The sequence below is a fragment of the Sciurus vulgaris genome (assembly GCF_902686455.1).
Source record: "Sciurus vulgaris genome assembly, chromosome: 2".
NCBI lineage: Eukaryota > Metazoa > Chordata > Mammalia > Rodentia > Sciuridae > Sciurus > Sciurus vulgaris.
In genome coordinates, this window is record NC_136462.1 from 47,282,105 (window position 1) to 47,303,555 (window position 21,451).

Genomic DNA, 21,451 nt, shown 5'->3' on the forward strand with positions numbered 1-21,451 from the left:
GTTGGGGGCTGGAGATGGGGGGTGGGGGTGGAGAGAAAGAAAGAAGGGAGAGAAAAAAGAAAGAAAATAAGAGAGAGATGAAAAGATACCCAGAACACAGTCCTTGCAGAGGGCACCACAGGTCGGGACAGCTGGTCGACCTCTCAGGAGCTAGGGCGAGGCTAAGCTTAGTGGAGGAGTGAGTGCTTAGCATTCAAGAGGCCCTGGGTCCTAGCACAGCATGTGCATATATGAACACAAGGATTACACCAAGGAAGGGGAAACAGGCCAACAGTCACATTTCTTTTCTTCCTTCTGCAGTGTTTGATTCCCCCTACACCACACACAATAATATTTTTTTATGATGCATACTTTTTTTTACACATGCATGATTTTTTACACATAAAGAATATTTATGATAAAGGTGAATTTTGCTAATGCTGTAAATGTTATAAGTAAACAAAATGTGTTCTGTGGAAAAAATATTTCTAAATTCTCTAATTTTCTCTAGTTTGCCTGTCAAAAACTTGAATATTGATATTTTCCACATTTTTTATTGGTGCATTCTGGTTGTAAATGATGGGATTTGTTGCACGTGTTTGTACATGCACACAGTGTAACAATATAATTTGGCCAATGTCACTAACCAACACTCCCCCACTTCCCACCTCCTGGTCCCTTTGCTCTATTGATCTCCCTTTGATTTTCGGGAGATGCCCAACCCCCACCTTTCTTTTTTCTTTTTCCTCTCTAGCTTCCACATATAGAAGAAAACAGAGGACTCTTGACCTTCTGAGTTTGGCTAATTTTGTTTAACATAATGTTCTCAAGTTCCTGCAAATGACATAATTTCATTTGTATTTATAACTGAATAAAACTCCATTGTGTATATACAACCACATTTTCTTTATCCCTCCATTGATGTACACCTAGGCTGGTTCCGTAGTTTGGCTATTGTGAATTGTGCTGCTATAAACATGGGTATGCATGTATCACTATGGAATGATGACTTCATTTCTTTAGGATAAATACTGAGGAGTGATAGCTGCGTCATATGGTGATTCCATGCCTAGTCCTTTGAGGAAGCTCCATACTGATTTCCTTAGCAGTTGTACTAATTTACAGTTCCACTAACAGTGTAAAAGTGTCTCTCTCTCTCCACATTCTCCCCAGCCTTTATTATTTGTATTCTTGACTACTGCCATTCTGATTGATGTGAAATCTCAGTGTGGGTTTGGTTTGCATTCCCTAATTGCTGATGATGTTGAACATTTTTCCATATATTTGTTAGCCATGTGTATTTCTTTTGAGAAGTGTTTAATTCATTGTCCATTTATTAATTGGGTTATTTGCTTTTTTGTGTTTTTCATATATTCTAGATATTAATCCTTTCAGAAGAATAGCTAGCAGAGATTTTTCTCCCATTCTGTAGGTTCTCTCTTCACAATCCAAATTGTTTCCTTTGCTGTGCAGAAGCTTTTAAATTGATGCCATCCCACTTATTAACTGTTGGCATTATTTCCTGAGCTTTAGGGGTCCTGTGGAGGAAGCACTGCCTGTGCCTATATGCTGGTGTGTTGACCCTGTGTTTTCTTCAAAGAGTTGCATTGTTTCTGATCTAATTTTGAATCTTTGTTCCATTTTGAGTTGATTTTTGTGCAAGGTAAGATATAAGGGTTTAGCTTCATTCTTGTATATATAGGTAATCAGTTTTCTCAGCACCATTTGTTAAAAAGGCTGTCTTTTCTCCAATTTATTTTTGTCATGTTTGTCAAAGATCAGATGACTGTAGATGAGTGGGTTTGTTTCTGTGTCTCTGTTCTGTACCATTGATCCATGTGTCTTGTTTTTATGCCAGTTCCATGCAGTTTTTGTTACTATAACTCTGTAGACTAATTTGAAGTCGGGTATTGTGATGCCTCCAGCATTGCTTTTTTGGCTTAGAATTGCTTTGGCTATTTAGGGTTTTTTTCACCTCCTTGGTTTGATTTATTCCTGAGATTTTTTTTTTTTTTGGGCAGGGCCAGGAGGTGGCTTTTGTGAATGAAATTGTTTCTCTCATTTCTTTCTCAGCAGAGTCACTGTTGGTATATAGGAAAGCTGTTGCTTTTGTAACCTGCTACTTTGCCAGATTTGTTTATTAGCTATAGCAGTCTTTATGTGGAGTGTTTTGGATCTTCTGTGTATCAGATCATATCATCTGTAAATGGTGATAATTTGATTTCTTTCTTGCCTAGTTTTATCCCTTATATTTCCTTCTCTTGCCTAATTGCTCTGACTAGAATTTCTAGTCAATATTGATTCTTAAAAACCACCACCTTTTAGAAGTGAAAATCTCTCTGGACAAGGGGTATAACTCAATGGTAGGGTACTTGCCTAGCATGTGTACCTGGGTTTGATCCTCAGCACCACACACACACAAAGCAGAAGTGAAGATAACTCATTTCTGATTTATTTCTGAACTTGTTAATTCCTCTGAATCCATTCTTTTTCTTTGGGGGGGGCGGGGGGAGGACACATCCCTAACCCATTATTATATTATATTTAGAGACAGGGTCTTGCTGAGTTGCTTAGGGCCTTGCTAAGTTTCTGAACCTGGCTTTGAATTTTCGATCCTCCTGCCTCGGCCTCCCAGGCCTCTGGGATTACAGGTGTGCACCATCGCACCCGGCTTCATTGACCCTATTTTAAAGATAAGGTCAGTTTTTATAAAAGTTATCTTGCCTAACATCCCAAAGCTCACTAAGCAGTCATTAGCTATAAGATCATAATATCACAAACTAATGATTTTTCCTAGTGGCTTCCTAACTAAAGTTATATTCTTTAATATGCTGATTTCCAGAATATGAGAATATCTAAAGATCTTGGAGGTACATCCACAAACCTCTGTTCTTTCACAAAGAGAAGAATGACTGACAGAAGTGGATTTTTCTGTGCTCATTGACACATGCAAAAGAACTATATGAATTTCTTTCTTTTAGCGGCTTTTGTATTGAGCCAGAAAAATGTTTCTTTTTTGTAATCTACTATAGTTACAGTACCTATACTAGATATAATTTTGTTGATCTTTTCATTGTTTTCTAATATATGCATGAAAATAGTGATCCTAGGTTGTTATATTAATCATAAGAGATTAATGTTTATGTATGTTACATGCTTTTTTTCAGAGATGGAAAATAATGTCCTGCAAGATGAGGATTGAACAGCTGAAACAAACTATATGTAAAGGAAATGAAGAAATGAAGAAAAGTAAGTAATTTTCCCCCTTCTCTCCAGTCCTAATTAAGGGCTTATGTGGAATTTCATGGGATTAATAAACTAGAGGGTGAAAGAGAGCAGGGTAAGAGCAATATCCACTTGGAAAAAGCTTACAGATTGAGCATCTCTTATCTACAATGCTTAGAACCAGAAGTGTTTCAGATTTCAGATTTTTAAAAAAAAATTTGCATATCTACATTATACATTTGTATATATACAGCATACATTTACATACGTACAATATACATTAATGAGATATCTTGGGACTGGGTCCCAAGTCTAAACACAAAATTCATTTATGTTGCATATATACCTTATATGCATAGCTTGGAAATGATTTTATACATTATTTCTAGGGTGTCTGACTTTTGACTGTGACTTGTCTCACAAGGTCAGGTATGGAATTTTCCATTTGTGGCGTCAATTGACACTCAAAAAGTCTTGGATTTGTAGTTTTTTCGTTTTGTTTTTTAATGGACACAATACCTTTTTCTTTTCTTTCATCCCCATTGGTGCTAAAGATCAAACCCAGTGTCTCGCATGTGCTAGGCGAACGCTCCACCACTGAGCTACAACCCCAGCCTCTTATAGAGTATTTTTAATTTCAAACTTTCCTATCAGGTATGTTCAACCTGTACTTTCATTCCCTTCTCCATATTCCCTCTCCTTGTTTAAGGAATTATATAAACATACCATTTAGAGCCCTTCAATAACCTGCTATTCTTCCAGTTAAAGTTAAGGAAGGGCTACCCCAGGCACAGTGGCACATGCCTGTAATCCCAGCAGCTCCAGAGGTAGAGGCGGGAGGATTGCAAGTTCAAAGCCAGCCTCAGCAAATTAGCAAGGCCCTGTCTCAAAATAAAAAGGGCTGGGGATGTGGCTCAGTGGTTAAGTGGCCCTGGTTTCAATCCCCACTACCAAAAAATAAATAAACTTAATGAATTAAAATAAAATTAAAAATAAGTCATATGTGGTGGGCGGCAGGTTTATAATCCCAGTGACTAGGGAGGCTGAGGTGGGAGGATTGCATGTTTGAGACCAGCCTCTGAAAATTAATGCGGCCCTAGGTAACTTAGTGAGACTTTGTCTCAAACAAAAGGGGCCGGGGATGTAGTTGTTAAAAGCACCTCTGGGGCTGAGGTTATAGCTCAGTGGTAGAGTGCTTGCCTAGCACTTGTGAGGCACTAAGTTCCATCCTCAGCACCACATAAAAATAAATAAAGGCATGCTGTCCATGTACAACTACAAAAAAAAAATGTTTTTTTTTTAAAAGCACCTCTGGATTCAATCCCCATAATAATAATAGTAATAGTAATAGTAATCATAATAATGATGATGATGATGAACTGAGGAGCTTAGTAGTAGTTTAGTGGTAGCAGCCCCTGGGTTCAGTACGCAGTACTGCAAAAAAGAAAGAAAAAGTTAAGGGTTAAGCATGTAGCCTAGTGGTAGAGCACACGCTTTGCTCTTTGTTTGACCCCCAGCATCACAAAATGAAAAAGCAAATGGGAGCAAATATTCCTTTTCATAGTTAATAATAAACTCAGTCTAACTTGGTGTTCACTTATAATAATCATTAGCTCATGCCAGAAGTGCAGAATATTGACCTTCTCCTTTTAGTGAATCTCCTACATATTTTAATCTGTACTGGTTTTACATTACATTTAAATACTTCATTCTTAAGTGGATGTCAAAATTTGAGTCCTCTTAGAAATCCTACATTCTTAGAAACTTGTGTTTCTGAAGATGAGTGTTTAAAGATTAGAATGAGTCACCTTCTGCTTCATGAATCCCTTTTGTCTATGTTGCTTTCAGAAGCAAGTATTTTATAGTGGTATGTAATGGAGTAAAAGCTTCCTTTGAAAATGTCCTAGTAAAGAACATGTGTGGAGTTGCAAGCTAGAGAAGCAAGGCAGCATGGAGCAGAGGTGCTCAGAACTACAGCCAGCCAGTGATCCACTGCATTTGGCTTGTATTCCCCAAAGGTTTGGGTTCGATAGCAGCACAGTAACTCATTACTTAACAATGGTCCACCCTTTTCCCCATCCTCCCATGGTGTTCAGAATAGGGTTTGCCACCAGCCATCTGTTTGTTAAGTATAGAATGTACTGAGCATGCACATTTCTCTGATGAGCAAGATGAAAGCTTTGATCAGCTCTTTTTAGCAGGTTCCTAAACCCCAAAACAAAAACACCCACCACAGAAAATAAAAAACATGGTTCCAAAGCAGTGCAGTCTGTAACAATGGTTTCCATTCCTAGCGAATCATCAGTCACCTGGTGACCATGTGAAATTATAGAGAGAAAATCCTGAGAGCCACCCTAGACTTAGGAAAATGATCACATGTTTGAATATCATGGCAATGTTGTGTTACCCTGTTGAAGAAAAAAAGATTCTACATGCTTATTCTGGATTTATGTACTCCTCACCCACCCCCACTCCCAATGGGTTTTAGAGATGGAACCCAGGTCCTAGTACATGCTAGGCAAGCACTCTACCAGTGAGCTACGCTGCAAGCCCTGCTCTTTTGCCATGACTGGTAAGTTTGCAGCCCATCCCAGGTCGATGGGCCTCATTTTGAGTAGAGTATCTACCTGCCAGGGTAGGGAACTATTGCTCTTTAGAAGGTAAATGCTGTCTTATTCCCACCATCTAGGCCATACTCTGAGAATTTTATGAAAAGTTTTGAAGGAGTGGTTTCCAGAAGTAATCTTGGTCTTAGCTCATGGATTAAGACCTTGCTACCCAATAGTCTGTTTTTCACCTATGTTGTTGGAGTATCACAGGTACTAAGGAAAGGGCACAGATTATAAACTACAAAGCCTGATGAATTACTTCACAATTTTTCATTTTAAAGTTTCATGATACAGTATAATACAGATATCTGGCATAGAGAAGTTAAATTGTAAAACAGTTGCAGGGTTGAGTTGATCTATGCTGTAGTCAGTTACTTATTTAAAGACACAAGAGTAGATGATAGAATGTTTACACATTTTGCCGGGCTCAGTGACATATGCCTATAATCAAGGGGACTGAGACAAGAGGATCACAAGTTCAAGTCCAGCCTGGACAACTTAGACCCTGTCTCAAAATTAAAAAGATCTGGAGATGTAGCCCATTGATAAAATGCTCCTGGGTTCAATCTCTAGTACCAAAAAGAAGGAAAAAAGGGTTTTGCCATTTTGAGGGACATGAAAAAGACAGCTCTGAGTTGTGGATCTGCGCTATTTGCAAATGTGGTGACCATGGTGGTTTCTTGCCACCCGTGAAGGGTTATAATAATAGATTTGAAGCTGTCCTAAAAGAAGTCTGACTTAGCACTGTAGCTGAACAGATTCCTTTGTACACCTGTAAAATCTCAGTAGAGATCATGAAAAGGAACTTGCTGCATGAGACTGAATCTTTAAAACATTCACATTGAGCAGAGATGGTAAAGAGATGGATGTAAGGAAAAGCAAAACCATTAGAAATCTCATACCTGCAACCGAACACCTGGGCTCAGAAGTCTTCAGAAAGACACTTAATGCTTGTAAGGGGGGGGGGGGGGTTCTGCAGCACACAGGAACTATTTAGCAGAGTTAATTGTGTGGTGTTCATTTATCTTAGATTCTGAAGGCCTTCTGAAAACCAAGGAAAAGAACCAGAAGCTGTATAGTCGAGCACAAAGGCATCAAGAGAAAAAGGAGAAGATTCAGAGGCACAATCGCAAACTTGGTGACCTGGTAGAAAAAAAAACCAATGATTTAAGAAGTCATTATGAGCGTCTGGCAAGTCTTCGGCGATCCCATATATTAGAGCTAACCTCTGTCATTTTTCCAATTGATGAAGTAAAGACTGGCATGAGGTACCGTGAACAAGGCTTTTGACTCTAGGAATAGGTGCTCCAAATACTGCTTTTTAAGCATGGCAGCACCTCATATATTAAGCATCATTCTAAGGTTATTGGTTTTCCTGGTAATGAAATTTAATTCTTATCTGCTTCAGCAAACAGTTGGGGAGAGAGCCAGAGTGAGGGGTGCGGCCCACATGTGTGCTCTCAGAGCTTCCAAGTGATGCGCTGACTCACCTCCTGGTTAAGACTCACCTGCTGGGCGTGTCAGTTGCATTCCCAGCCAGACCACTGGTGGTTTGCTGTGAGGCACATTCTTGAACATCCAAGTCTGATTTCCTTACTTATTTAAATGGAGATGGAAAAATCCCTACTTTGCAAAGAAATCATGAGCTGACATGTAGGAAAACACCTGGTGTTGGGTTCTCGTAGATGGTGGGCACACATGTTGACTTACCTTTTCCTGGTAACTGGCATTTATTATATTAACTGTTGTCAATTGAGTACTCTGATTTTAGTCTTAGGTACTAGTGCATGGGGATACTCAGGAATCGGGGATGGACAGTGGCCCCCCAGCTGGTTCTTCATCCTAGTCACCAATGGGCTTTTGAAAACTGAGGTTCCAGAGAGCACACCTCCAGTCTCCTAATCCATCTCATAATACTTCTGTAGATGCTGCTGATGATCAGCAGGTTTAGAAGGCTCTTCTGTGCTCTTGCTAACCATGAGGCTGTTTCCAGTTGAGGATATTCTGTCTGTTTTGACTACTCAGTCTCCAGCATTTTTGCCTGGAATCTGACAGTGAACTACTGCTAGTCTTCAAAGTATTCTTTCTTGCTAGTACTTCAGCCTAGCCTTTGGTCTCTTGCCATAACTGGCTTCCTAAAAATCCAGAGGTCTGATGTTTGCTTCCAAGTAATTTGTCATTAGTAAGAGTTAACAAATAGAAAAATAAAAAGGCAGATTTTTAAGTAGAGCAGAATAGAAAGTTCAGAAGCAAACTCTATGTGGGCAGTTTGGATCAGTGAGGAAAAGTTGGATTATCTAAAAATTGGTACAAGGACAGCTGGCCAGGCTTTTAAGAAGGAAAAGCTGTCTAACTAGGAATCTTATGCCAATTGACATTCTGATGGGCCAACAATATTAATGTTAAAACATGTTACAATAGACAAAAGACTAAGGCCCTCTTCCAGATTTTAGGAGAATAACAACTGAATGCAGTGTGTGAGCCTGTATTGGATCTTGGGCCCACAAAACAATATCAAAGGGTAATCAGAGCTACATTTTTGAATTGTCTGTTAGACAAGTTCATAGTATTGTGGCAGTGTTAATTACCCAGTTTTGATTATTGAATTTTCCTGTGTTGATAATTTGGGAAGTCAAGTGAAGTGCATACAAACTTTAAAATCCTTGCAACTTTTCCATAAAATAGAAACTTTTTCAAGAAGAAAACGTGCATATAATCATGTATCACATAATGACTCTTCAGTCAGTAGACCACATGTCCAACAGTAGTCCCATAAGATTATGTCACCTAGTAATGTTGTGCTGTCTTAGTTTCAGTACACTCTTTGATGTTTGCACAGTGACAAAATTGCCTAGTGATACATTTCTCAACATGTATCTCCTTCGTTGAGTGACACATGACTGTATTGGGTACTAGAAGAGAAAACGTGGAGAAGAACTTTCTTCTGTGCCTGTGCTGGTTTGTAATCATTTTTAAACTTCGTATTATGTAGGTATACTATTTTTACTGTTTGTTATATATAATGTAGCTATAATATATAACCTGGTGATTTTGAAGTTATCCATTCACAAAATTTCTTATTCTTTTGTATTTCTCTATACTTCTTTGAATGGAAAAGAAAGAGGAAAAAGTATAGCTTAGAATGGGCTGCAGCGTCCCAGCCCTCAGTCTCATCTGTGACAGCCAGTAGGAGTTAACGTGTTGGTGTGTTACAGCAGAAGGAAAAAAGATTGAGAGCCGCTGGCCACAAGGACAGAATGTTAGCTCAGGAGGCCCTTGTCAGGCTGCTGGCTAATTACTTTCCCCTACCATCTCTTAGCACTTCCTTTTTGCCTCTTACACACCACCCAGTCCAAATGGCTCTCTTCCCCGAGTGCACTGGATTTTTTCCCCTCATTGCATTTGTACCTGCTGTGACTTCTCATGGTTGATTTCTGTTCTGTCCTTTAGGCCAACAGTCACAAAAGATAGTTGGTGGACCCCTGCAGATCTGAGACTCTTGCAGGGAGTCTGTGCTATCAAAACTATCTTCATAGTGATACTAATATATTTTCCTTTTTCATCATGTTGCCATTTGCCATGGTGGGTGTAAAAACCTCTGGCAGGGAAACTGTAGTAATAGACATTATAGAGTCTGCTGTATACTTGCAGTTATTAAAAAGCAGATAGTTTCACTTAATGTCTTCAATGCAGTAGTGAAAATTATTACTGTTACCATATCTTGACCCTTCATGGCATATCTTTTTAATGTCCAATAGGATGAAATGGGAAGTGTGCATAAAGCACTCTTGTTGCATACTGAGTAAATAGAGTTGACTTGGAGGAAAGCACTTGAGTGAGTTGCTTTTGTCCTGGGATACTATTTTTACTTGAAAGAACAACTGAAAGACTTGAATAGTAAAGAGATTTTTTTCAAAAATGTGAAATAATGTCACTTTACTAATTTTTTGTTTTGAAAAAGATTTTACATAAAATCACTCTCATGTAATGGTTTTTTTTTTTCAGCTATAGCTCATTCATTTATTCAAGCAACCATTAATTCAGCGAGTATTTATTGAGCTTTTAGTATTTCCTAGAGTGTATCATTTTTGTCGTCACTGGGTTTACTACTTTTTAATTAATTAACTTAAACTTTTCTCAGTTTTAATGTCTAATACAGTAAATGATATTCTATCCCAGATAAGCAAAATTTATTTGGGATCCTAAGAGTTTTTAAGCATGGAAAGGGGTGTCAGAGCCATATACTTTGAGAACCGAATATTGAGTCCTGGCTAAGGCGCTGTCTTCATCACACTGTGTGACCTTCCATGCCACAGCCACTTTGTTCTTCCTCTCGGATGATAAATACTTGCCTGTATTTCAGTTGAATTCCTGCGCTCACATGCAACTTTTCAGTATTCTGGTGTGTGTGGCAAGTGTATTGCCTGCCCTCAAAAACCATTTCTCTTGAAATCCACATGTCTCCTGATTAATTTTAGAGACCCTGCAGATGTGTCTTCAGAGAGCGACAGTGCCATGACCTCCAGCACTGTGAGCAAGCTTGCTGAAGCCCGGAGGACAACTTACCTCTCGGGAAGATGGGTCTGCGATGATCACAACGGGGACACCAGCATTAGCATTACAGGGCCATGGATTAGCCTCCCTAACAACGGGGACTACTCTGCCTACTATAATTGGGTGGAAGAGAAGAAAACAACACAGGGGCCTGGTGAGAAGCAAAATATCTTTGAAAACCTGTGTGTATCTTCATTGATGTAAAATTTTTTAAAGTGAAAAATTCAGTGGCATTTAGTACATACAGCTTTGGGGCACCATAATCTGTTTAGGTCTTAAAACATTCCCATCACCTCACACTCATTCCATGGCATGAAGGTGTCACTCCCCTTTCCGCCTCCCCCAGCTCTAGGCCACCACTGATTTACTTTCTATCTGTAGACTGCCTGTGCTGGACAGCTCACAAACAGTCAAAGAATGTGAGGCCTTTTTGTCTGACTGCTTCCTCTTAGCTTCCTTTCCCAAGATTCATGAGATTAGGACATATATCAGTACTCGACTGCTTTTTATGGCAAAATAATCCATTGTGTGACTATACTAGATTTTGTTGATCTAGTCTGAAAGTGTGTATGTTTTTAGATATTTCACCTTTTGGGGATTAATGTTGCTTAATTTATATAAAAAACCTTATTTTCAAGAAGTGTATTTAGCTCGTTAAGTTCCATTTTTAGTTTATAACTTTGTACTGTATTTGTTTTAATAATCCTGAATGGAAATTGAAATATACTAATAGTTTGAAAAATCCTGCAGCTTCTGTTTGGTTGAGAATTGTTCATTTAGTCATTCAGCTCACATTTAGTGAGGGAGGGTTTTGTCATGCATAGTGCCAGTCACTGGTGATAAAAGGTGACTAAGACTGGTGTGGCCCTTTGCCCCTCTCTGGGAAGACAAGAAACATCAATGGTCAGAGGCTCCGTACACTGAGTGGGTGCCATCATGAGCCAGCAGCACGGGGCCAGGGGGGCATATATAAAGGAAATATATGTCACCTCTCTGAGGTGACATTTAAGTTGGGATTGTTTTGGTGATACATTATCATGTCCAAGTGGTTTAGACTTTAATTTTATTTATGCCTGGCCTGTTACACTCATTTGTTTATGATGCGTTCCATTCAGGAAAAAACAAACAAGTGAACCACTTGTCTGGCCATGAGATTGAAGTTGTGTATGATTCTTGCTTTTGTCCTCTAGACATGGAGCATAATAACCCTGCTCACACCATCAGTGCTGCCTTATGTTATGCCACACAGCTGGTCAACATTTTGTCTCATATACTTGATGTCAATCTTCCCAAAAAGCTGTGCAACAGGCAAGTAATTGAAGGTGGTGATGTCATCCTTATTGTGGCTCTCTAGAGTTTGTTGTATTTTTTTTATCCTAATTAAACAAGAAACAAGAATTTAAGTATTATAAAGCTAGAAGAGGTTTGACAGAAATACTGATTAATTTAAAAACTCTGTATACAAATTTGTTTACAACTACACATGAAGTCTGAAGACCACAGAGAATCCTTCCACTTGAAAAAAATAACAAAAGGAAAAATCAGGTAGTCACAGGATATACTGAGATCCTCATATATTACATATCTACATAAGAACTGGATAAATTGTAAAAGCTGGGAGGTTTTTTTGTTTTTTGTTTTTTTGGTGGTGCTGGGGATTGAACCCAGGAACTTGTACATGCTAAGCAAGCATTCTACCAACTGAGCTATATCCCCAACCCCCAAGCTGGGAGTTTTTTGATTTTTTTTTTTTTTTTTTTAAAGAAAAAACTTCTGTGGTTTAAAATGTTTACGTATTTTAAAGATACAGCTTACCCAGTTCCCATTAACATCTTCCTCCCGTCCTGCAGTTAATCTACTCTCACATTTCATTTCCAGCAGATATGAACTTCTTATTACTATCTCTCCATGAACACAAAGATAGTATGCCAAACTGTTTTGCATTTGTAAAGTTTTTATTTAACACATAATTATTGAACACCTACTGTGTGCCAGATACTGTTTGGGCACGGCGGGGTGGTTACCTTGATGACAAAAACATAATCCCTGCCCCCTTAGAGCTTACATTTTAATGAAAGGCATAGACATAAACAGTGTGTGAGATAGTGGTATGTGCCGTGGAGAACATCGAAACAAGATGAGAGGGGAAATGCAGTAGGGAAGGGCTTTCTGCATTTGAGTGGGCAGGGATGTTGGCACATGCACGTCTAAGGGAGGAAAGGAACATGCCATGGGGACCCCTAAGGAAAAATGCTGCAGGCAGAGGTGGCAGGTGCAAAGCCCTGGAAGGCACCAGTGTTATCAGCAGTGGAGGCAGAGGACAGAGGAGAGCTACTGTAAGCCTTTGGCTGTCATTCTGCATAAGGTGGGCACTTGCCAAGTTTTCCTTCTCTGTATGTACCAGTGCCCTGTTATGCTTCAAGGAATATCTCATATATTTGTCATTTCCTGAGCAAACAAGTATTTGCATAGAATAAATTCCTGAAATGGAATTACTTGATCAAAGGGTCCACACGTGTAATTTTGTGTGAATGCGGAGAAATTACTATGTATAAGGACAGTAGTTTATTCTTTAAAGTTTCTGTTAAGGGCAATTTAATAAGGAGGCAAAGGACACAGTATGTGCTATATTGAACTCTTCAAAATGAACACTTGAACATAGAATTTCCTCAAAATAATTTACAAATTTTTTAAATTTATTTTTTAATTCCAATTAGTTATACATGACAGTAGAATGCATTTTGACACATATTGTTTGTTTTAACAGCGAATTTTGTGGAGAAAATCTCAGCAAACAGAAATTTACTCGAGCAGTGAAGAAACTCAATACAAATATCCTTTACCTTTGTTTTTCTCAGGTATGGAAAATGTGCTATAAATTAGGTTTTTATAAAATTTGTTGCATAATTGAAAATATTAACCAATTCTTTGCTTTTTCTAGCATGTAAATTTAGATCAGTTACAACCACTTCATACTCTCAGGAATTTAATGTACCTGGTCAGTTCAAACTCTGAACACCTGGGCAGGTAAGTAGATCGCATGTTGCTTTTCTTCAAGTGTTGTTTTTGTGACTGCATTGAAGTAGAGGTATCTTGTGAACTGGCAGAGTACTCGCTGTTCCTCTTCCCAGGTCTTCCAAAAAAGACAAAAATTGTGTAGTTTTATACTAAAGGAAACACTGGCTAATCATCTTTGAACTTTTATAGTCCTTTTGAAATCATTTTTCAGAGAAAATTGGCATCAAACATATGTACCACCAAAATGCAGTGGAAGAACCCAAATATTCCTGGATAGGGCCACTTTGTGCTCTTTCCAAGGACCAAGTCTCTGGGCTTCGAAGAACTTGGAATAGATGAGGCTTATCTTTGCTACCCCTGCTCTGGGTTCACACCCTTTTTTGCTCCAGCAGTATGTGCATACATTTCTGTCAAGATAGGATATAACAAGTATTACACTTTTGAAAGAGAACTCAAAGAAAAATAGGATTTGTGATAGATGATTTTGCATAATTGTAGGCTGTTATGTGCTCTGAGTGTTTAAGGTAGGCTGGACTAAGCTATCACGTTTGGTAGATTACGTGTCTTAAATGAATTTTTGACTCAGTATTTTCAGCTTATTGGCTTATTGGGGTATAACTCCGATGTGAGTTGAGCATGTGTTTAAGGAAAATTATGAACTCTTTACTCAGCATGTGTTTCCTGACTGCCCACTAGGCAGCATGAAGAGTGGGTCCGAATGAAAGAAGGTTCGAGGTAGTGAAATCCCTTATGATTTTCCGGGTATAGAAAGACTCAGAATTGCAGAAATGCCACTTCTCCCCCAAAGGAAAACCGGTCAGCATTTCAACAGATATTTCATGGAGTTTGGATAAGCTGATTCTAAAGTTCAGCTGGAATCATAGTCTGCAAGGAAATTTGGAAAAGAATGAGGAATGGGCTTGGCCCCTTTCAAAATATAATATAAAGCTAATCAAAACAAGGTGTGCTTTTAGCATACAAAAGGGTATAGCAATTAGAATGAAGAGTCCCCAAACAGATCTTTGTATATGTAGGTTATATGTAATAGGGATGGCAAGTTGAATCAGATATAGTATTGGGCCAGTTGATATTCAAGTGGGGAAAAAGTTGGATTCATACCACATTCCATATATGGAAATAAATTCCAGATGATATAAAAGATCTTAGTTTTATAAAAACTGGAAAGGACAATGTTCTATAATCATAGGGTGGGGAGAGAATTCCCAAGCAAGAAAGGAGTTACACGTTGCACTAAATGTTCACTAAAAAGTAAAGGTTTAGTAAAAGAGATATCATTAACAAAGTTAAAAGACAAATGTCTGTTGCACTTGCAATCTGTGAAATAGGCAACAGATTAAAATCTAGATTACAGATCAATACAAGGTAAACAACCAAATAGGAAAAGTAGACAAAGAATTCAAAGGATTACACAAGAGAGATGTAACAAAGTTTTCAGACTTAAGCATAAACAAATGCTAGCCAGGGAGGGGGTGCATGCGTATAATCCCCGTGATTTAGAAGGCTGAGCAAGGAGAATCACAAGTTGGAGGCCAGCCTGGGCAACTAACAAGACCCTGTCTCAAAATTTTAAAAAGGGCTGGGGCTACAGCTCAGTGTATAGAACACCTCTGAGTTCAATCCCCAATATTGCAAAAAATAAAAAATAAATGCAAATTAAAATGTTTCTATATTTCAACCATCAGTTTGAAAAACAGAACTAATAATATCCAACATGGAATAGTTAGGAACAGGTAGGCACACTTTCACCCATGGTTACTTTGGAGGGTCTAAAATTTCCTGTGGGGTCACCTTTCAGTCACCTCTTCCATTTAGAGGGCTGTACCCTGCAAAAGTACACACAGCTGGCTGACGGTCACATCTGAGTTCACGGTCTGAACCCATGGTCAGGGAGTAGAGCTACTGAAGTCCCAGTCAGAATTAAGGCCTACAGGAATGTGAATGGAGCCTTGTTGGGACTTCCTGTTTCCATGCACATCCGCAGAACCAAGGATCCTATCCTGAATTCAGGATTAAACTTGTCTTAGAATAAATTCAAACTTGCAAAAACTAAAAATAATGAAGACCCATGTGCCTTTTACCCAGATTGACCTATTGTTAAACAGAGTCCCCCACCCCCTTTTTAATAGAGCTTTCATTCGGGGGTTTCTGATGTTTCCTCAAAATTAGATTGCAGGCTGCCATCCTGCCTGGGCAGGTGTCTCCTTCAGGACATCACTTCAGAGGCAGCAGCCACCTGCTCCTCACTGGGGAGTCACTCGATCCCGTCAAGATGCTTTCCAGTTCCCCACTGTATAGTTCCCATGTTTTTCCTTCCTTGCAGCTAATAAGCATTCCCTGGGGAAAACACTTCTTGCCAGAATTTCCCCTTGGACTTGTCAGTTAATGGGTCTTACCTGATCTCATCTTTACCATGGTGGTGCCGACATTAACACATCATTTTCAAATAAGATGTTTTGCATAAGAGGCTTTTAGAAAGCCAAACAGATAAGTTTGTTGCCTTACTTGATAGGAAAACTCCCTTTTGCAGCAGCATCATGAGAACATGAGTAGTCTGGCTTCAGGGTCTTGAATAAAATTATAGCACTACAAGTCAAACAGTTTTACAGTCGTTATTTCCTAAGACGTTAAGGGAAGAAGAATTCATTCTTTCATTGGTCGGCCCTGTGTGCTGTATCTGCAGCTCAGGGCATGTCAGACAGCAGACACCCCTCTAACCGAGAAGTGATGGGGAGAAGCATTGTGTAGAGACCCTGGCAAGGGCTCTGTCCTCCTCTGGCTTCTCAGGAACATAGTTTACTGGTTGGAACCAAAATTGTCCCAAACTGGCTGCTTTATGGATCTTCCATTTGTTTATCATTTTAAGTACTTGGTTGAGCACTTGCTCCATGCCAAGTGGACTCTGTGCCCTGGGCGATTCTAGGTGGAGAACTGGAGTCTAGCAAGGCTCCCACAGGGAAAACTGAAAGAAGGGCCCTTTCCTCCCTTGTGTCACTTCTGCCTGCCTCCTGGGGAACCCTTGAAGAAGGGATCTAGGGACAGTGGCCATCCCAGGCTGAGAGGACCTCAGGACTAGATAAGGCAGCATCAAGGAGGAGCAGAGAACAGGCTAAGGCTCCAAAGCTAGAAGGAGCAAGCTATGGGAGAATGTTAATCCGGATTCCTGCCTAGGGGAGCTGTGAGCCTGACCCCAGCAGCAAGTGCCGTGGGCCCTTAGACAGCAAGGTCTAGTGACGAGGGGGGAGGGGAGCCCGAGAAGGTGTTCAGATTGTGGACATTTTAGTAGGCAGATGCCATGAGAGGGAGGCAGCTCTCCAGATGAGGCAGGTAGGAAGTGATCAGGTGAGGCCCTGAGCTAGGGTGGACCTTTGAGAATGTAGAGAGGGGAGAAGTCCCAGCTGGCCTGTGCTTTGAGATTGGTTGACTGGCTCAGATATCTAAGAACATGAGTCTGAGGGATTAGTAACTCTCAGACTGAAAGATTGGGTGGGCAATGGCATAATTGGGTGTAGAGCTTAGGAGACTTGTTTACCAAAGAAAGAGGGAAGAGAGGAGAGGAGTTTGAGTGTAAGGAGAACCTTAAAGAAACAGATCTGCAGAGCTAAGGTACTGGCTTCAATGCTCATATAGTGAGGGAAAGGTGTTTTGCTTTTTGGTGTTTGAATATCAGAGATTGAACTCAGGGGCATTTAAGCACATCCTCACCCTGGCCCTTTTTATTTTTTGAGACAGGGTCTTGTTAAGTTGCTGAGGCTGGCCTCAAACTTGTGATCCTCCTGCCCCAGCCTCCCAAGTTGCTGGGATTATATGTGTGCACCACCATGCCCAGCCAGGGAAAGTTTTAAGAAACCCCTCTTCTGATCGCCCCCTTCACCCCTTGCAAAATGACTTCTAGGCAAGTGAAAACCTAGAAAGCTTGCTTTGAAGAGCTTTTTTATAAATTACTCACAGGAGACCAAGAAGACAGTACATCTTCTATTTAATGAATACTTGTCCTAAAAACACTTGTCTGAAACATCAGTGCTAGCTGTTCTTGCTGTATTTTGGCTGGGAAGCAAAGTTGTCTTAGAAGAATAAGGGCTATAGACTCTGGAGAAAGTAAGCCAGAAGGTATAGCTCAGCTCTAGTGCCATACACTAGAGATAAATACCAACATTTTATCACACCACACTGGAGTTTTGAACCACACACAAAATATGGCTGGATAGTTCTCGTTTTTGTTAACCTGTTTTTTCCCCCTAAGTAATTATCAGTGAAACCCTTAAATGAACTGAGTCCTCCTGTGCTTGTTGACAATAGCAGGAAGATGGGGGATGCTGCAGGGACTTGGTCCTGCCCTTCATGGGCTCCAGGGATTGTGAGACAGGGTGGCTGCCCAGCTCCTCTAAAGCAGGAGCTGACAGGCATTTGAAAGGAGGCAAGAAGCAGAAAGGTCTGTCCCACTGTGTGGCATCAAAGAGCTGGGGCAGGATGAGCTCTAAGGAAGGGCTCTTGGACTGGTGGTGGGAGGGGTCTTTGGGAAAATTTTCTCCTGAAATACAGTGTAGAAGTAGGCCTACCTGCAGATGAATATGTTCTAAATAGTTTTTGTTATTCTATTTAACAATGTCTCTGGAAAATCATGAGCTGATATTTTCACATGTGTGCAGGAGCTTGACAACAATCCAGAGAAGCTGCTGACCTGTATACAACCACACCACTTAGCTTTTTTGAGATTTTATATTTTGGAGCTTCCATAAGGCAGGGACTGTCTATATAGTTTCCTTTGTATAGCACTAAATAATATACCAGAGTGTACATCAAGTGACTTTTTGTCAGAATTGTGTCATCCATGTATACTGCACTTATTTAAAGCTGGAAACCATAGTTTGGACCCCCAGCATGGACTATATCAGTGGATGGGTTTTCTTTCCAACCAAGGGTCTCCACAAATACAGTAGGTAAAATTGAGGAAAAGTGGAATAATATGATTTTATTACTTGGATGGCAGTTGGCATTTAGGTAAAGAAAACAGTTGTACAGCCTCAGCAACTTAGTGAGGCCCTAAGCAACTTAGGCCCAGTCTCTAAAGTATAAAAAGAGGGCTGACTCAGTCGTTAAGCACCCCTGGATTCAGTTGCTGGTTCCAAAAACAAAACAAAACAAAACAAAAACAGTTGTAGATCAACCTCGAGTGTAGTGTTAATTTAGGAAACTGGGTGTGGTGATGGGCTCTGGGTCCCCTGGTCCTGTTGGGGAGGGTCTTAGGGAAGACCACATCTAATCTTGGGAAAATGGTGATTGTCTTAAAGTGGTCCCTCACTGTGTGCATGTAGGTCGGGACCTTTTGAAGTACGAGCTGACCTTGAGGAGTCCATGGAATTCGTGGATCCTGGAGTCGCTGGAGAATCAGATGAGAGCGGAGACGAGCACATAAGTGATGAGGAAACCGATCTGGGCACAGACTGGGAGAACCTGCCAAGCCCCCGGTTCTGTGATATCCCTTCCCAGCCTGTGGAAGTCTCCCAGAGCCAGAGCACCCAGGTGTCCCCACCCATCGCAAGCAGCAGTGCTGGCGGGATGATCTCCTCTGCTGCAGCCTCAGTGACCTCCTGGTTCAAAGCTTACACTGGACACCGTTAATGAGCATGGAGCCAAACATGCCAGATTTGTACCACAAAAGCGCTCCCACTGCACTCTAGGGAACCCTGTCTGTTTAGTTAAGATAGTGCCTGGAACCAAAAGGAGGTTAAACCATTGTTTTAAGCAGGGAAAGGAGCATTTCTGCTTGTCAGGTAGCCTGTGATGGTGACTGACATGCTTATGGTGTAAAACAGAGGGCACGAAGGTCCTTCTGCCCAGACCTGTGCAAGTGGTCAGTTGTGTGTGTTGAAGTTGTTGTTCTGGGCATCGTCTGGTCCCAGGCCCCACATACCTGGTCAGTGAGCTGGTCCTTGTGATGCTGAGACTTTTCCTGACACTACTTTCTAAAGTCGAACCACAAGGAATTGATTCCTGATGAGAACTTGAAAGAAAAACTGAGTTTTTCTGCCATCAGTTTTTGTGCAGAGAATCTGTAGGTAATTTGAAATATTTTCTTTATGATTTGGTCATCTTTGGCTTTTAGATCAAGGATTTTGGTTCTTGTATAGAGGGTTTTTTTTTTTTTTTTTTTCAGGGAAAGGAATTTATTTAATTTGTGCTGCTCTGTTGTAGCTTTTCACATTCCTGCTTTTCTTTCCCTCCACACCAAAGAAACTAAGGTGTTTTTGTTCTACAGGACCCACATCCGTGAACAGAAGAAATCCTGGCTGCAATAATGTCTTAGAACATGTTTAAACTATTTTCTTGTAGTCTGAGTGGAATTAAGCTCATTCTTACCTAGGTTATTGAATCCTGCCATCCATGCTATGTGCATTTTAAAATGGAACTTATTTTCTGTGACTGAAAATAAGTCATAAAGGCCATTCATTCCCTTGTGTGAGCTAACTGCCTATTTAGGCACAGGTTAAAAGCCACTTAGTTAAGAAATCTATTGTTATTCTCAGTTTGTTTCTGGAAGGATTTAGTAGGTGGCACCACAGTGTTTCCAGGGAAAACCATCCTGCTTGTTTCCAAGGTGTGTGTGTTGCCTCGAAGGCACTGCCTTTGCTCAGAATGCAGAGCACATCCTTGTAGCTGGTGCTGCTCTTCTCTGTCCTGGGGAAAGCTCAATAAAGAACTTGCCCTCACCAAGAGATCATTTCCAGCTAACGTGGTGTTTTGTCATTCTCCTAGTGACAATCTTACAGAAAACTATAATGAAAGAGGCATTATGTACAAATATGTAAGTAGTTTATTTTTAATAACTGCAAAAAAAATCTTATGTAACTACAAAAAATCCTATCAGATTCCTACTAGACATTGTTACCATATCTTAGTGTGATTAGCATGATAGTACCTCAGATAAATCATTGGGAGGTTCACCATGCCCTAGCTTCTCATCGCAATTATTATAGTTGATACTTTGCCTCCAAGTCCAAGGTGCTATTTCTAGCCTTGGCTATCGGTATATTTAGTGTTTGGTGGAGTTTTGGGTAGAACTGCAGAAGGGAGTTCACTCCTGTTCAGGAGTCCGGAGTTCCCTGGCTCTTAAGAATTTTCCACTTGTGAGGAAACAGGTTTTTTCCTCTTGAGGGTTCTTATACAGCTGGTCTCTGTTTTAAGTGCTCAGCTTTGTGATTCTTGGGCTTGTATTTTACCATCCAATTATGGAATTCATAGAGTGGATATGGTGGAATGAACAAATACCAAATGAATTTAGAAACCGTGAATGAGATGAAGCTAAAGAATAGAATTCAGAGATTATAAACTCATGTCTAGAGTAATTGAACAAAACAAGGATGTGGGAAATCTGGGGATTGATAGGATATATTAATATCAACTAGAGGCACTTTACGTTGGGTTAAGTGATCAAACCCTTTAAAGGTTTTGAACACCAACATACTGGCTTACACTGCTGAAATATTTTGGGTTTCATTATTTTGCACTGGATCCACCTTGTAAATATTCTTAAATATACATTTCAACCACTTTTTTTCTACTCTTTTTGCTGCTCATTAAAGTCTTTCATGTAGGTGCCAGAATCATATATATAAACATCTTTATAAAAAATTAAAGCTGGTATTTTTTTTAAACAAAAAGCCATAGAATTTGGTCATGTTTCCATTTTTAAATGATTTATTGAAACAAGGTAATACTACTAAAAACCCACAGGCACCAAATAGGCTGCTTTAGATGGTCTTGCAAAAGACATTTTATGTAATGGAATAAAACTAAAAGTTTTGCACATCTGTAAATGAAGGGGGAAACAGTATGTCACCACCGGGTATGGTAGACAGGACTCACTTAAGGACTTGTAATTTGGGAAAACATTTTGGTGGCATGTTCAAAGAACTAGTGTCTAAGAATCTTCTCTCAGTGTCATGTGGCAGGAATTTCCCTTCGCTCTGTGACTTCCAAACCAGTTTGAGTCATACAAATGTTTTCTAAACTTTTATTGTATTACTGCAATAAATCTTTTAACAGTA

At 39.9% G+C, this 21,451-nt stretch overlaps 1 protein-coding gene across 1 annotated transcript in view; it reads left to right on the top strand.

Annotated features, from left to right (window-relative positions):
* ATG14 (autophagy related 14) overlaps positions 1-21,451 on the top strand; it is a 42,577-nt gene extending 21,126 nt beyond the window's left edge. Inside the window, exons 4-10 of the mRNA XM_079121208.1 lie at positions 3,147-3,228; positions 6,844-7,081; positions 10,292-10,521; positions 11,558-11,675; positions 13,135-13,225; positions 13,309-13,394; positions 18,719-21,451. Coding sequence (XP_078977334.1) covers positions 3,147-3,228; positions 6,844-7,081; positions 10,292-10,521; positions 11,558-11,675; positions 13,135-13,225; positions 13,309-13,394; positions 18,719-19,025 — 1,152 coding nt within the window. The 3' untranslated portion in view covers positions 19,026-21,451. The remainder of the gene's footprint in view (positions 1-3,146; positions 3,229-6,843; positions 7,082-10,291; positions 10,522-11,557; positions 11,676-13,134; positions 13,226-13,308; positions 13,395-18,718) is intronic.